The sequence below is a fragment of the Pygocentrus nattereri genome, chromosome 10 (genome assembly GCF_015220715.1).
Source record: "Pygocentrus nattereri isolate fPygNat1 chromosome 10, fPygNat1.pri, whole genome shotgun sequence".
NCBI classification, from domain to species: Eukaryota; Metazoa; Chordata; class Actinopteri; order Characiformes; family Serrasalmidae; genus Pygocentrus; species Pygocentrus nattereri.
Window position 1 is genome coordinate 11,703,016 of NC_051220.1, and position 15,469 is coordinate 11,718,484.

Here is a 15,469-nt window from a genome sequence, read left to right on the forward strand (position 1 = left end):
GACTCTTCACTTCTCATTTTATTGTCCAGTAAAGCTGTACTGGGGCAGTTGTGTCACCACACCATCCAGCGCTTAACCCTCAGCTCATGGTCACATGAATCCAAGCTGACCATTGACTGGAAATAAAACTAAACAACCTCAACAAACGAAACCAACCAAAGTCTCTTTCACACTTAAAACCTGGGACATTACCAGTTTTTGTGTCATTCACACATGAAGCTCTTAAAATGTATTTTACCAGGATGTATAAGTTCTTACATTCTGTGAAAATGCCAGTAAAATGGACGGAAATACAATTTAGCATAAACTTTCATTTCTGAAGTTTAACCCTAAAATCTCAAACGTTCAAAATGCGATGAAAAGAATACACTGGAATAAAAAGAGCAAGAGTGTCTGAGAACACAGAGAGAGAGAGAGAGAGAGAGAGAGAGAGAGAGAGAGAAGGTGAATGTAACAAGGTGGCATTCAGCTAAACAGGATGTGTGAGGTTTAAAGTTTAACCTTTTGCGTGAAACTGAAGCAGAACAAAACATTGTTGCTCATGAACCCTCTTTACAGCTTCCTTTCTCAGCCGTTAGGCCCGTCCCCTGTGAGATGCATGCCTTCCTGCATTCAAACGTTCTACATCATTTGAAAACACAGTAATACACACACATGTTTATAAGTCAGTGGAACCAGACATTTTTTGGTCTTTATCCAAGTAGTTTTAGGTCATTGCTTCTGGTCCATTCATCATGAAATGTGCACACAATATAAACGGCAATATAAAAAATATACTTTATTTTAAGTGGGCCCTTTAGATAAAAAAACACCCGTCAGTAACATACATTAGCAGCAGTTTAGCAACAAAACCTGACTATCTGGTCAGTCCTGTCCTGCCCAGTCTGTGGAAGGTGTACAAACACCTACGATTGTAAAGATATGCCAGTAAAATTTGAACTGAAGTCAGGAAACAGGAGGCAGGTATTTCCATAACACACTTACAGGCGCACAGATATTCCTGCACACAGAGAGCTTCAAATCTGCCTAAGAACTCAGAGAGGTAAGAGCTCGAAAATGGACGTAGGTGGAAAAACTCGAGAACTTGCTGAGAAGGAACCATACTAAAGCTAAAAAGAAAAAAAACACTAAAATGAGAGTAAAAATAAGGAATAACTGCAGGTGTCTAAACTGCTGCTTGAGATTTGGTCACTTTGATTGCAGTGAAGCAGTTCACTCTCAGCTGTCAGAGTTCTGCCAACAGATTTCTGCTTTTAAGATACTAGAAAGTGGAATATGTGATAAAAATAAATAAATAAATAAAAATGCAGCAAAACAAAGATCGAATAATCAGGCAAAGTATATATTTTTAAACCCAATGTAACAACCAAACAACCAAACTAAGTGGATGGTATTTAATGGCATTTCGTCTAAAGGAGTCTTTCATAATCATTAGTATAATGGTATTTTCTAAGAAATCAGTTGCAATATTTAAGAAATTGAATAAAATGGTCAGAAAAAATATCCATTTTTTCAAGACTGGACTTATAGTTTAATCTTGAAGATGTTTTGACCCATTTTAAATCAGTCAGTGTTCGGGAACTTCATTAGTGCAACTGGATGGTAACTAAACACCTTGTTTCAATACTACAATTGAATGATACCATTAACAACAACAACAGTAATAATGTGAGTTGATTTATATGTACCTTTCAAACTATCCCAGGCACTATACAGTATTTATAAATAAAGTATATGCAAAAACCATCAAAAAACATCAATCATTAAAAAGTAATGAAAGTGAAATGTTTAATTGGACTGGAATGGAAATAAAATGATAGAAATCAGAAGCTAAGGGAGTGGTAATGAAACACTTATACTAAATATAAAATACATATAAAATCTTTCAAAACATTTACAGAAGCCTATAAGAAAGCTTACTGGCATTGAAGTGGTTGAGAAATGCAAAGAATGCAAAGAATTACCTTTATATACTTTTATATATACAAATCTGGTCTATAGTCATGCAAGGTTCTGTTTTGAAACCTAAGACTACTAAAATGACAGAACCTGGGTGATGAGGACACATTCCAGCATCACAGCCGACCAGAGAGTGTTTAGATTATACATTACACAGATCAGGCCTGGGATTATGACCACCTCCTTGTTTCTACACTCATTGTCCATTTTATCAGCTCCACTTACTGTATAGGTGCACTTTGTAGTTCTACAATCAGACTGTAGTCCATCTGTTTCTCTGATACTTTGTTAGCCCCCTTTTACCCTGTTCTTCAGTGGTCAGGACCCCCATGGACCCTCACAGAGCAGGTACTATTTGGGTGGTGGATCATTCTCAGCACTGCGGTAACACTGATGTGGTGGTGGTGTGTTAGTGTGTGTTGCAATGGACTTAGTGGATCAATCACAGCAGTGCTGCTGGAGTTTAAAAACACCTCAATGTCACTGCTGGACTGAGAATAGTCCACCAACCAAAATTATCCAGCCAACAGCGTCCTGTGGGCAGCATCCTGTGACCACTGATGAAGGACTTGAGGATGACCAACACAAACTGTGCAGCCGAATATGAGCTGTCTTCTTTGACTTTACACCTGCAAGGTGGACTGACAAGGTAGGAGTGTCTAATAGAGTGGACAGTGAGTGGACACAGTATTTAAAAACACAGCAGCATCGCTGTGTCTGATCCACTCGTTCCAGCACAACACACACTAACACAATACCACCCCCACGTCAGTGTACTGCAGAGCTGAGAATGATCCACCAGCCAAATCGTACCTGCTCTGTGAGGGTCCATGGGGTGTCCTGACCACTGATGAACAGGGTAAAAGGGGGCTAACAAAGTACAGGAACAGAACAGTCAGTTTCAGATGTCAAATCTGTTCTTTTTATGACAGTAAGGTATTATTCTTAAGCTAAATGTATTTCCTGTGAGCACATGAATGTAATTTAAGTCCAGTTTAGTCAATTCCATTCATTACAGAATGAGGGTTTTGCTCACTGTTGCTGCTCTTGTGGTCGGGGCTGGTACTGCCAGTGTCTCTCTGGAGGATCTGGAGTTCCACACCTGGAAACTGAAATTTGGTGAGAAATCTATATCTTTTTCTGCATAACAGATTCTCCCTCAGGAAATCTGAGAAGGGTTTGAGGCACCAGGTAAAATTTTTTGGAGAATTTCTTTTGAGTCATTGTGCTGCCAAATATGGTGCCACACTGAGGAACAGTTCCAGGGGAAAGCTAGAAAAGATTCTTTGAAACTGTTTTTCTCAAGGATGGTGGAAAGAAGTAGTAGTGGACAACCATGACCGTAAGAGTTCGGCCTTCAATTCAATTTAAAGCTAATTTCTGTGAGCGCCCCTATTCTGGGATTCTTGTGCGCTAGTGCTAAACTAACTTTGATTCTCACAATCATTTCTAAGGCAGTTTTAGATTAAAAGACAATACTTGAAGCTTATAAATATGTTTTATTAGAAGCTTGTAACACACATTATCATACTGTATATCTGAGCTTGTATGTATCAGTTTTACAGTGACTCTTATAATAAAGAGTTCTGACAGAGCTGCCGCTGCCGTTTTCCCTTCCTAGCAAGCACCTGGAACCTGACTACAGCTTGCATTTTCAGTCAGTGACATCTCTAGAACATGACTGATTGATTCCTCTGTCATTTCCTAATCATGTTGGTAGTTAATCTAATGTGTAAGGCCTTCAATCCAGCTCCTGAAGTCCTAATCAAGTCCTGACTGGACAGTTTTCCATTTAGCATATCAAGAATTTAACTCTTTTAACATGTTTTGTTACTTTGAGATGTGGTTCTTTTCTCAAACTCCACCTACAAGTGTGTATATATATGTTAATCTCTCAGATAAGAGTTATGGTTCAGTGGAAGAAGAGTTTCAGCGTAAGATGATCTGGCTGGACAATCTTAAGATGGTCCTGGAGCACAACATGCTGGCTGACCAGGGCCTCAAAAGCTACAGACTCGGCATGAATCACTTTGCAGACATGGTGAGGTCTCCCATACACAACCAGACATGCACAATTTGACACAATATCTGTAAATTCATTATACAATTCAGTGAATGTTAATCATTTGGGAAGAAGATCTAGTGCACTTTGTGGAAAACACACAAAAGAAACAGTGGAATTGGAAGGTTTAACCCCAGAAAAAACTTATTAAACTTTTGTTTGTTTAAAAAGTTTGGACAGGGCAACAAAATGCTGGCAAAGCTGTGTAATGGCAAAAAAACAAAAAACACGTAAAATCCTTCGTCAAACAAGAAAACATTTTCCTCTCAAAACTACAGCAGTCAGTCTCCTCAGTTCCTAAATGCTTACAGAGTGTTGTTAAAAGAAGAAGTGATGAAACACAGCGGTAAACATGACCCCGTCCCAGCTTTTTTGGAATGTGTTGCTGGCATCAAATTCAAAATGGGCATACATTTTTTGTATTTTCATTTAGTGTCAACATTTGATATGCTGTCTTTGTACTAATATCAATTAAAAATATGGTTTAAATGATTTGCACATTATTGCATTTTGTTACTCTCTCTCTACGTGTCTGTCACAAATGCATGTATTTACTGAAAACTGCTGAGTCACTAAAAGCTGAAATATACCTTTCAATATATTTTTCACTTTAGTTTTCTTTACATATATAATGCACCTGCAAATCATGAGAAAATTCTGTAAAAACAATGCAAACCATAAAAAAAAAATTCTACTGAATGTTTGTTTCTCATTAGGTTGAATGAATAACTGACTCAATGTAGCTATTGTGATATAAACTAAGCCTGTTATACAGTTTCTGATTAGGTTGAATGACATTTTTTCCAGTGCTCTGTCCACCTTTTCAAACCTTATAAGAGCAGCTATGTATAGTACATTTGTAACACTTCATGGGTGGAGCCTGACTGGGGTTATTCACTCATGGTAAACCTTCATTTTGTGTTTTTCAAAAGTGAACACTTATTTAAAAAAAGTGAACACCTTATTTAAATCCCTCTCCAACAGGACAACCAGGAGTACCAGGCCATGTTCAAAGGCTGCCTAAAATCCTTCAACAGGACCAAGAGCCGCAATGCTTCTGCATTCCTCCGACAGACAGGGAGTGCTGCTCTGCCTAGAACTGTGGACTGGAGGGAAATGGGCTATGTGACCGAGGTTAAAAACCAAAAAACATGTAGCTCCTGCTGGGCCTTCAGTGCAGTGAGTTCAGTCATTCTCATAGGACACCCACAGATATTCAGTCGTATGCAAAAGTTGGAGCATTTGGTCTAATTACATGCTGTTGTGAATAAGTTAATGCATCCTCTACAGAAAACTAATTTCTGCACATTTTAATGCCCTATTACTGTTTATTTATTTAATTCAACATATTAGGTGAAAAATAACTGTAAAATGTGGCTTGTGCAAAGGTTGTATATGTACACGTAAATGTATATATTTTATGCATAACTCAGAAAATAAATAAAAATTGTTAGGATTGTTATTAGGATTTACAGAAAAATGCCATATTTAAGTATGTTCCCTCTATAGAATGTGTTTGCTTGACTAAACCTGTCCACCACATTGGTACTCCAAACATTTTCCCAAAACATTTGTTTAATTAGCTCACCACTGACCAGCTTAGCAGCTCAGATAGTTAACAGGTTTTAGAGCTGCTGTAAGTAGCACAGTGAAAATCCACCTCACTTAACTAACATTATATGGTGATACCTATAGAAATGGTAGTGAGCGATGGCATTTTTAATAATAAAAATCAAATGAAACCAAGATTTTCCAAAAGTAAGATGCATTGCATGTTGTCCTTTTCACAGAACAAAAATACACTGATTCTGATGAAAGTCTTAAAGAAAAACATGTTTTAAAAAGAAGAAAAATATAATACAGTGGAGCATGTCGGGCTGGAGTGGTGGTTGCAAGAGATCGCCCCCTGCTGGATATATATATATATATATATATATATATATATATATAGTCTACAATACATTTTGAAATGAAAAAATTTTGGGGGGATTTTCACCCAATTTTCACCCCAATATAGTCATCTCCAATTCCACCCCTTAGTTAGGACTCCCCCAATCACACGATACTACCAATACTAGGAGGGCGAAGGCTAACACAGGCTCCCTCCAAGACCTGTGAAACCAGCCACTGCATCTTTTCGAACTGCCGCTAACGCAGTGTCATTGGACAGCTGAACGCGCTCGGAGGAAAGCATCAACCCCCAGATCTGTTACGTCAGTTAACAGACAGCTGCACTGAGTGATGCGGGCAGAAGCAGGGCCATCCTACCCACCCAGAAAGTGAGGTCAATTGTGTTCTCTTGGACCCCTGGCCACGGATGGCTGTAGCATGACCAGGGATTGAACTTGCGATGTCCTGATGATAGAGGCATCATTTATTTACTTTCCTCTTTTTAATTTTGTTTTCCTCTTTTTCAGACGGGGGCACTCGAGGGTCAGATGTTCCGGAAGACGAGGAATCTGGTATCTCTCAGTGAGCAGCAGCTGGTCGACTGCTCTTGGTTTTCAGGAAACCAAGGCTGCGCAGGCGGTTGGACAGAGCATGCCTTCGAGTACGTCATGCACAGTGGAGGCCTGCAGTCAGAGAGCTCCTATCCTTATGAGGCCAAGGTGAGCTTAAACTAGTGATGCGTTAATGCGATAGCAAATTAAAACTAGGAAAAAAGGAAACAGGAAACTGAAATTGGAAACACCTGGGTTGATTTCCTAAACATTGAACCAGAACTGCCTGGATTGATTTCCTAAACATTGAACCACAACTACCCAATCCTGATTGTTCCCGTGTCTTCTCTAGGATGGGATTTGTAGGTTCAATCCAAAGAATGCTAGTGCTACCTGCAGTGACTATGAAGAGCTACCCAGTGAAGACGAATATGTTCTGCAGGAAGCCGTGGCCGTAATCGGGCCTATTTCTGCAGCCGTCAACATCGATCGTCAAACCTTCCAACTCTATAAGTCAGGTAACCAACAGAGTTTAATTAGCTTTGTTAACATGTGTATCTTGAATCTGTCCAAACATGATTCATCCACAATCTGCCAAGTACTGTCCTTGCATTAGTTATGAATCCAAAAAATGTCCTGTATTTGCCAGAAACTTTGTTCCTTATACTTGTGCAAGTTAAAACATCTTAAAGGAGAAAAGAGTGCAAGTGTCTTTAACAAGGCTAATGGTGTAAAAGATAGAAGATTTTTCCATCCAAGACTAGTTTAACTTACATCTTAGTTGGTTTGGGTAGAATAAAGATTGTGACTTGAGGAAACTAATATATTTATACTTGACTCAAATGGATCTCCAGTGCTTCTCAAAACACCTTCTTAAGTGCCTTCAGGTAACAATAGGATTTTATAGTATCATTAAAATATCATTAGGCTTAGTAGGTTCAAGAAACAGAAATTTCAACAAGAAACAGTCTCACCAGAAAATCACAAGAGATAGTGACCTATGACCTAGAAACTAGAACTAGAAGGAAACACAAGACCTAGTGACAAGCAAGAAACTGGGAAACACTTTTGACCACATTTACAAAGACAAGGTACAAAAACGGACCATATATACACAGAGAAGAACTGAAGTCTAAACAAGACACGGGTGACCGCAATGATGAAATGGAGAAGTGAGGCACAAAGAACAGCGAAACTATAAGCTAGAAAGTTTTAAGTGACATTTTGCCGATGTCTTGATGTGTCATGTCTTATCATGATAGAGTCATTGCACCAAATTCCTCATTAATCAATTAATGTTTATCTCGATACACTAACTGATTGTAGGTGTTTATGATGATCCATACTGTAACAAGCAACCAAATCATGCTGTCCTGGTTGTTGGTTACGGCACTGACAGTTATGGGGAAGACTACTGGGTTGTCAAGAACAGGTAAATTAACAACCTAAACATTTTAAAAAGACAATTTCTGATTGAAAGGTACACTGGAAGAGTTAAAACAAGTCCAGTGCTGTCTGTGAGGTTTACTTAAAAAAAAAAAACAATATTAAAAAAATGTTTTAAAAATATCCAAACAATGCAATTGCTCCATGTTCCCCCACTAACATTAATTTATTTTACAGCTGGGGTGCTCAATGGGGTGAAAAAGGTTACATAAAGATGTCCAGGAACAAGGATAACCAGTGTGGTATTGCTACATTCACCAGCTATCCTCTGGTTTAAAGGTATCCATTCTTGAAGATCTACACTGATGAGTTTAGTTTCAACTGCCCTACTCAGATGATCTAGGAAACTGTATTCATGAGTTTGAATTACCATTAAAAACTTCAGTAGTTGTTAGTTGTCCATGGAGTTTCTGCGGTTACTGGACCACAACCCTCGAGGGGTCAGATGTGTTCTTTTAATGAGAGCATCTGGGTGAAAACACAAGACAATTTGGGGAAAATTGAGGGGGTAGTAAACTGATCTAATCCCACATGACAGCAAAGCTCACAGAAGGGGGCACTAGTGAGCTCATCAACACTGTCTGATAAACAACAAGCCTGACTTTAAAACATGGATGTAGTGTAGGTTAGCAAGGCTGAAAAACCCTTGAAAATCTCCAAAGTAGAGAACACATGGCATGCAGTAAAAATAAAAATTACTTCTTACAAGAGAAAAATAGTTCTGTTAGTCAGCAATGAAAGAAATAAACTTGTTTTTCTGGTGTTATTGCTTTTACTCCAGAAGTTAAAAGAGCCAGACTAGAGGAATTTGGGGGTGGGTTTAGGAAAGGCTTTTCCTTGTTAGCACTGCAGGCCAGCGCCAAAAGTTTAGTTATGCTCATGGGTATATTTTGGTTTTTCCATCTGAATTTACAACAATTTACCAAATCATAAGGCAAATTATTCATTACCTGCATCAAAAAATGTCCTTTTTTTGTAAAACTCCCCTCAACTTAACTGAAATTGTGATTTATGATCAAACATAGTGATATATGCTTGCAATTTGCCGCTGAAAGCCAAAAATCTTAGACGCTCTTTGTATTATTTTATAAAAATCATTTTTACAGAGCAGATCACTGATGAGATGCCATCTGTTTATAGTTTATAGCCCAGAATTGTAGAAAAATGGGTCGACTTTCAGCAGAAAAAAAATTGTGAGTTCAGCTTTTTATTATACATTTTATTATCAGTTCTTTTATTATACAATTTTAAAATGACATCACCCATCTATTTGATTGGAAAAAGACAGTTACAGCTCTGATATGACACTCACCTTTTGAAGAAGCTTATAAAATATTAAACTTATGAAATCAAGAATATGATGAAGTACATTTTGGAACCACTAGTGGTTCCAAAGAGTTAAAAACATTAACAGGTTTCCCCCAAAGATGCATTCTCAAGACTAGACCACAACTGACCTGGTGACCTATAAAAGGTTTAGTTATTTTTGTTATTGATATGTACATTTGTTTTACATTTCTTAATTATTTAAATGTGATTAAATATGCCATTTAAAATCTACTGTCTTTTGATTAATAATTGCAGTGTTCAATGAAAAACTGAACTTCACTGACTCATGCAATGCCTCTTTAAGTGTGATATCAAATTAAAGTTGATAAAGAAACAGTTTGATGAAAGACTAAATTTAATTGATTTCATTGTTTTTATATGGCAACTATGAGGCTAATGTAGCTACAATGTGTAGTTTTAGGGAAGTCTGTTTATTCACCAAACTTTTCATTAGTGTTCATCAGTTTGATAAAATTATGTTTTTTTTTCTCTCCAGATGACACAGAGAGAGCAAAACTAACTCATGGAGGAACTAAGCAGAGTCCGAGCAGGAAAAATATACAGAGATTTACCTCTGTCCAGAAACATTTGAATATATTTATCAACGCAAAAGTTAATAATTCTTTAAAATGCTTTTACATGTGTTTATTTTTTCAACATTTCTACTAGGAGTGAAAAACAGAGCATTAATCTGGTTGTGGACAGTCTCTGAGCTCTTTATATTTAATAAACACAATCCTCATTGTAATGCACTCCTTAACCTCTTATTCTCCAGGGTATATTTTCCTTTGTCCACATGATCACATCACAAGGCAAATTATTCACTAACTGCAAGAAATAAATGTACATTTTTATTTTATTGTTTTAGTTTTTTGTAAAAGTTCCCCTCAAATTAACAGAAAGTGTGAATCATGATCACACATATTGCTATATGCTTACAATTTGCAGCTGAAAGCCAAAAAAACATAGATGCGCTTTGTATTATTTTATTTTAAAAAAAATATATATATATAATTTAAGGAGCAGATCACTAAAGAGATGCCATCTGTTTATAGTCTAGATTTGTGGGAAAATTATGAGTTCAGATTTTTCTAATATAAGGGTTTAAAATTACATCACCCATCTATTTGACTGGAAAGAAGACAGCTACAGCTCTCATACAACACCCACCTTTTGAATATAGCTTATGAAACATGAAAGTTAAGAAGAATAAGAAGTTGAAGAATGTATAATAAAAACAGCTAATAGAAAACTATAATAGCCAAATAGCCATAAAAACAGTCATTATAGTCTGCATTAATTATAAGGCAATAATATTGTTATTGAAAATTGTGGTATTAAAATGCTTTTGAGAGAAAAGCGTATTTTTGTATGTGCGTATGTGACCATGTGTTTCCTAACACTGACTAGCGCCCCTACTGATGTAGACCTCAAGTCCAGTCTCGAAACCACAATATGGTTTTGGTCTTGTCTTGGTCTCAACATCATTTGGACTCTGTTTTGTCTCAGTGTAAGGTATAATTGTATATTGTTGTTGAGTCCAATGCTGTTGTCCAAGGGGACTGGAAACTGAATTCTTCTTCTTCTTTCGGCTGCTCCCTTTAGGGGTCGCCACAACGGATCATCTGCCTCCATCTTGCCCTATCCATTGCCTCCTCTACTTTCACACCAACCATCTCCATGTCCACCTTCACTACATCCATAAACCTTCTCTGAGGTCTACCTCTTCTCCTTCTACGCGGCAGCTCCATCTCCAACATTCTTTGCCCAATATATCCACTATTCCTCCTCAACACATGTCCAAACCATCTCAACCTGGCCTCTCTGGCTTTATCTCTCTACTGATCTACCTTCACTGTCCCTCTGATCTGCTCATTTCTAATCCTGTCCATTCTTGTCACTCCCAACGAAAATCTCAGCATCTTCATCTCCGCCACCTCTAGCTCAGCCTCCTGTCTTTTAGACAGAGACACAGTCTCCAAACCATACATCATAGCAGGACGCACTACTGTCTTGTGAACCGTCCCTTTCACTCTTGCTGCTATCCTTCTGTCACACATCAGCCCTGACACCCGTCTCCACCCACTCCATCCTGCCTGCACGCTCTTCTTCACCTCTTTTCTACACTGTCCATTGCTCTGGATGGTTGACCCAAGATATTTGAAGTCATCCACCTTTACGACCTCTGCTCCTTGCATCTTCACCTTTCGACCTGCCTCCCTCTCATTCACACACATGTATTCTGTCTTGTCTCTACTGACCTTCATTCCTCTCCTCTCCAGTGCAAACCTCCACCTCTCCAGATTCTCTTCCACCTGCTCTCTTCTCTCACCACAGATTACAATGTCATCTGCAAACATCATGGTCCATGGAGCCTCCTGCCTGACCTCATCTGTCAACCTGTCCATCACCATTGCAAACAAGAAGGGACTCAAAGCTGATCCCTGATGTAACCCTACCTTCACCTTGAAACCATTTGTCACTCCAACTGCACACCTCACCACTGTCTCACTATCCTCATACATGTCCTGCACCACCCTAACATACTTTTCAGCTACACCTGACTTCCTCATAAAGTACCATATTTCCTCTCTTGGCACCCTATCATATGCCTTCTCTAGAACCACAAAGACACAATGCAGCTCCTTCTGACCTTCTCTGTACTTCTCTACCTTTCTCCTCTAACTGACAACCAACCTGTGGTGCATATGAACTTTCCACATTCAAAATTACACCATCAACCTCCAACTTCAGGCTCATGATCCTGTCTGACACTCTCTTTACATCCAGAACACTTTTCACAAGCTGTTCCTTTAGGATCTCAATTTCTCTTCCTCTCTACACCATGATAGAACAGTTTGAATCCACCTCCAATGTTCCTGGCCTTGCTTCCTTTCCATCAGGTCTCCTGAACACACAGAATATCTACCTTCCTTCTCTCCATCATGTCTGCAAGCTCTCTGCCTTTACCAGTCATTGTCCCTATGTTCAGAGTCCCTACTCTAACCTCCACACTCCTGCCTTTCTTTCTCTCTCGCTGCCTTCTAACCCACCTTCCTCCTCTCCTCTTTGATGGTCTTCGACCTACAGTAGTCCAATTTCCACCGCCACCCTGCTGGTCAACAGCACCGGAGGCGGTTGTTGTTAACCCGGGCCTCGACTGATCCGGTATGGCAATCATATTTGTGATCCGCATGATAGTTTTGGAACAAGTTTTACACCGGATGCCCTTCCTGACGCAACCCTCACCATTTATCCGGGCTTGGGACCGGCACCAGAAGTACACAAAGTACACCCCTAATGGCTGGTTTGGACTGGAAATTATTACTGAAAATAACACTCTGTAAGAATTTGGGAACTGAGGAGTCCAACTGCTGTAGTTTTGACAGTGAAATATTTTCCCGTTCTTGTTTGATACAGGATTTCAGCTGCTTAACAGTTCAAGGTCTCCTTTTTGTCATATTTTTCATTTCAAAATGCACCAAATGTTATCAGTGGTGACAGGTTTGGACTGCAGGCAGGTCAATTTAGCACCTGGACTCTTTTAATACAAAGCCATGCTGTTGTAATATGTGCAGAATGTGGTTTAACACTGTCTTGCTGAAATAATCAAGGCCTTCCCTGAAAAAGACATCATCTGAATGGCAGCACGTTGCCAAAAAGTGTATATATTGTTCAGCATTAATGGTGCCTTCACAGATAGCACCCATGCCATGTGCACAAATGCAGCCCTATACCAACATGAATACTGGCTTTTGAATTGAGCACTGATAACAAGCTGAGTAGTCTTTAGTCTGAAGGACAAATTCCATAATTTCAATTGTTGATTCATTGGACCACAGGACACTTTTCCACCTCACCTCCGTCCATTTTAAATGAGCTCAGACCCAGAGAAGATGGCAGCATTTCTGGATCTGGATATATGTTTTTCGGTCAGCAGTGCCTGGTCATTGTTGTCTAAATGTCCTATTCATGATGTGTCATACATTTTCAACAGGATACAGATCTGGACTGCAGGCAGGTCAATCAATACACATGTGTCTATGAAGGCATACACATGTTGTAGCACATGCAAAATGATGCCTGGCATTGTCTTGCTGAAATAACCATGGTCTTTTTGGGAAAAGATGTTGTCTTGATGGCAGCATATGTCGTTCTAAAATCCCAATATACACCTCTGCAACTATGGTACGTTCACATACATGCAAGTCAACTCTGCTGTGGGCACTGATGCGCCCCATGCCATGACAGATGTTGGCTTTTGCACCTTTCACTGATAAAAGTCTGGGTGGTCTCTTTCTTTTTTGGCATGGAGAACTCAATGCCCTTTTTTTTTTACCAAAAACAAGCTGAAACACAGACTTATCTGACCACAGCACACATTTCCACTGTCTTTCAGAACATCTGACATGAACTCAGGCCCTGTGAACGTGGTGGCATTTCTGCATAGAATTAGAATAGATGCATGGTTTCAAGTCTCATTTCTTAACACAGCAGCAGACTGCGTTAAGCGCTGAAAGTTTATTTTAAACTAAAGTATCATTGAAACCAAATGGCTATGTTTAACACATATATCAATGCTATTTGAGAGCTTGAAGGTACATTCAATAGTGATTTCCAGTCTTTCTTTACAAAAAAACAATATGCTCAAGGTTTTATTAATACATTAAACATTTCTTTAAGTAAACATAAGCAAAGTTGAAATATATTCCTCAAGAATACTTTATATAGTAAGCATAAAATTATCAATGTGCTAGTAGTATACTTGTATGTGTACTATTTCAATACTTCTTGGTTCTAAGCTGACCCACTTTTTGATTAGAGACTAGTTGACATCAAACGTAAAATGTCTTTACTGAGCTATAAATTCGATATGTCAACCAGTCTAGGCAACTCCTACTGTACTAAACTATACTGAACTATACTAAAAGTGAAATAAAGGTATACTGTTTACTAGTTTTCTAGTTATATACTTCTATCCCACTTTTTTGTTTATGAGAGGACACTTTATAAAATGAATTTACAAGTACAGACCACAAGTATAAAAAAGGTTTATCTTTATTTAACAGGGAGGGACAAAGTACAAAAGGCATGTACTTGAGTTAAAGTAGAGATGCTCAAGGTAAAATAATACTCCAGTAAAAGTAGAAGTTCCTCCCTTTACACTTCCACTTGAGTAAAAGTACAAAAGTATTTGTCTCCAAATATACTTAAGTATTGAGAGTAAAAGTACTAAAAGATTAATTATGGCTCTAATGTCCTGTTATCATTTTTATAACAAGAATCTTGCTTAATTAACTCGTTTTAGGTGAAAATACTCCAGTGTCACTCTTGGTAAACCAATCTTTTAATAGAATGTCATTAATTAGTGATGCTGATGTCTATTAAAACGATCAAAAGCACAAAACACTGAAGGCAAACTATTTCCATTAGATAGAACCAAGTGAAAACAAGCCAAGTTTCAGTTTAACATTCATTTGCAACTTAGTAACAAGTTTAAATTCAATAACAAGTTGCTTTAATCACAGGTTCACAAATGAGCTTTCCTTTACTGCATCTGTGGGTCTCTGTTCATAAACATAAACTAGCCAAAACAAATTTACTATAAAATGAAATAGTGTTTGTATAAATTCAGAAAAAAGACACATCAGTCACGACTGCATATGTGTGCATATTTGCACATATATGTGGTCTATTTACACAAAGTTAGGTTAGTTCCATTATTTTACACTGCTGCACTGGCGTTGGACCATATGTTTGCACAGGTCAAAACAAGCTCAGAGCAAAGTGCACGCTGTGCCCTGATTGGTGTTCTTGTTTTGCACTTCTTTCATTTTGACACGTTACATTTTTATACACAAATAAACCAAAAGATACAACAGTTTTTCCTTAAGGTAGTGGAGTAAAAAGTAAGATATTTGACTTTGAATTGTAGTGGAGTGAAAGTAAAAAGCCACCCAAAATGTAAATACTTTGGTAAAGTACAGATACACAAAAAAACTACTTAAGTACAGTAATGAATTACATTCACTTCGTTACTGTCCACCACTCATATTCACATACATGTATAAATGCAAGACTAAGCTAAATATACTTCTCAGTATAGGCCAAGTAAACTTAAGTAAAAGTTTGTGTAGTATAACTTTGCACATAAAAAGTACAGTGTACTATAAGCACATAAAAAGTAACTGAGTGAAAGGGTACTCATTTATTTTTAGTTTAAATGTATACT

At 38.1% G+C, this 15,469-nt stretch overlaps 1 protein-coding gene across 1 annotated transcript; it reads left to right on the plus strand.

Moving 5' to 3' along the window:
• Nucleotides 1–981: 981 nt before the first annotated feature.
• Nucleotides 982–10,091, plus strand: LOC108443081 (procathepsin L-like). The gene is made up of 9 exons (XM_017723499.1): nt 982–1,042; nt 2,978–3,078; nt 3,858–4,000; nt 5,006–5,200; nt 6,439–6,630; nt 6,815–6,980; nt 7,789–7,894; nt 8,086–8,187; nt 9,734–10,091. Exons 2-8 carry the CDS (start codon nt 2,979–2,981, stop codon nt 8,183–8,185), a joined length of 1,002 nt encoding a protein of 333 aa, XP_017578988.1. The 5' UTR covers nt 982–1,042; nt 2,978; the 3' UTR covers nt 8,186–8,187; nt 9,734–10,091.
• Nucleotides 10,092–15,469: the final 5,378 nt, after the last annotated feature.

Coding starts and splice junctions, on each gene's coding strand:
- LOC108443081 (XM_017723499.1), top strand. CDS start 2,979: ATGAGGGTTTTGCTCACTGTTGCTGCTCTTGTGGTCGGGGCTGGTACT. Junction 6,631..6,814: donor CCTATCCTTATGAGGCCAAG/GTGAGCTTAAAC, acceptor TGTCTTCTCTAG/GATGGGATTTGTAGGTTCAA. Junction 6,981..7,788: donor CTTCCAACTCTATAAGTCAG/GTAACCAACAGA, acceptor AACTGATTGTAG/GTGTTTATGATGATCCATAC.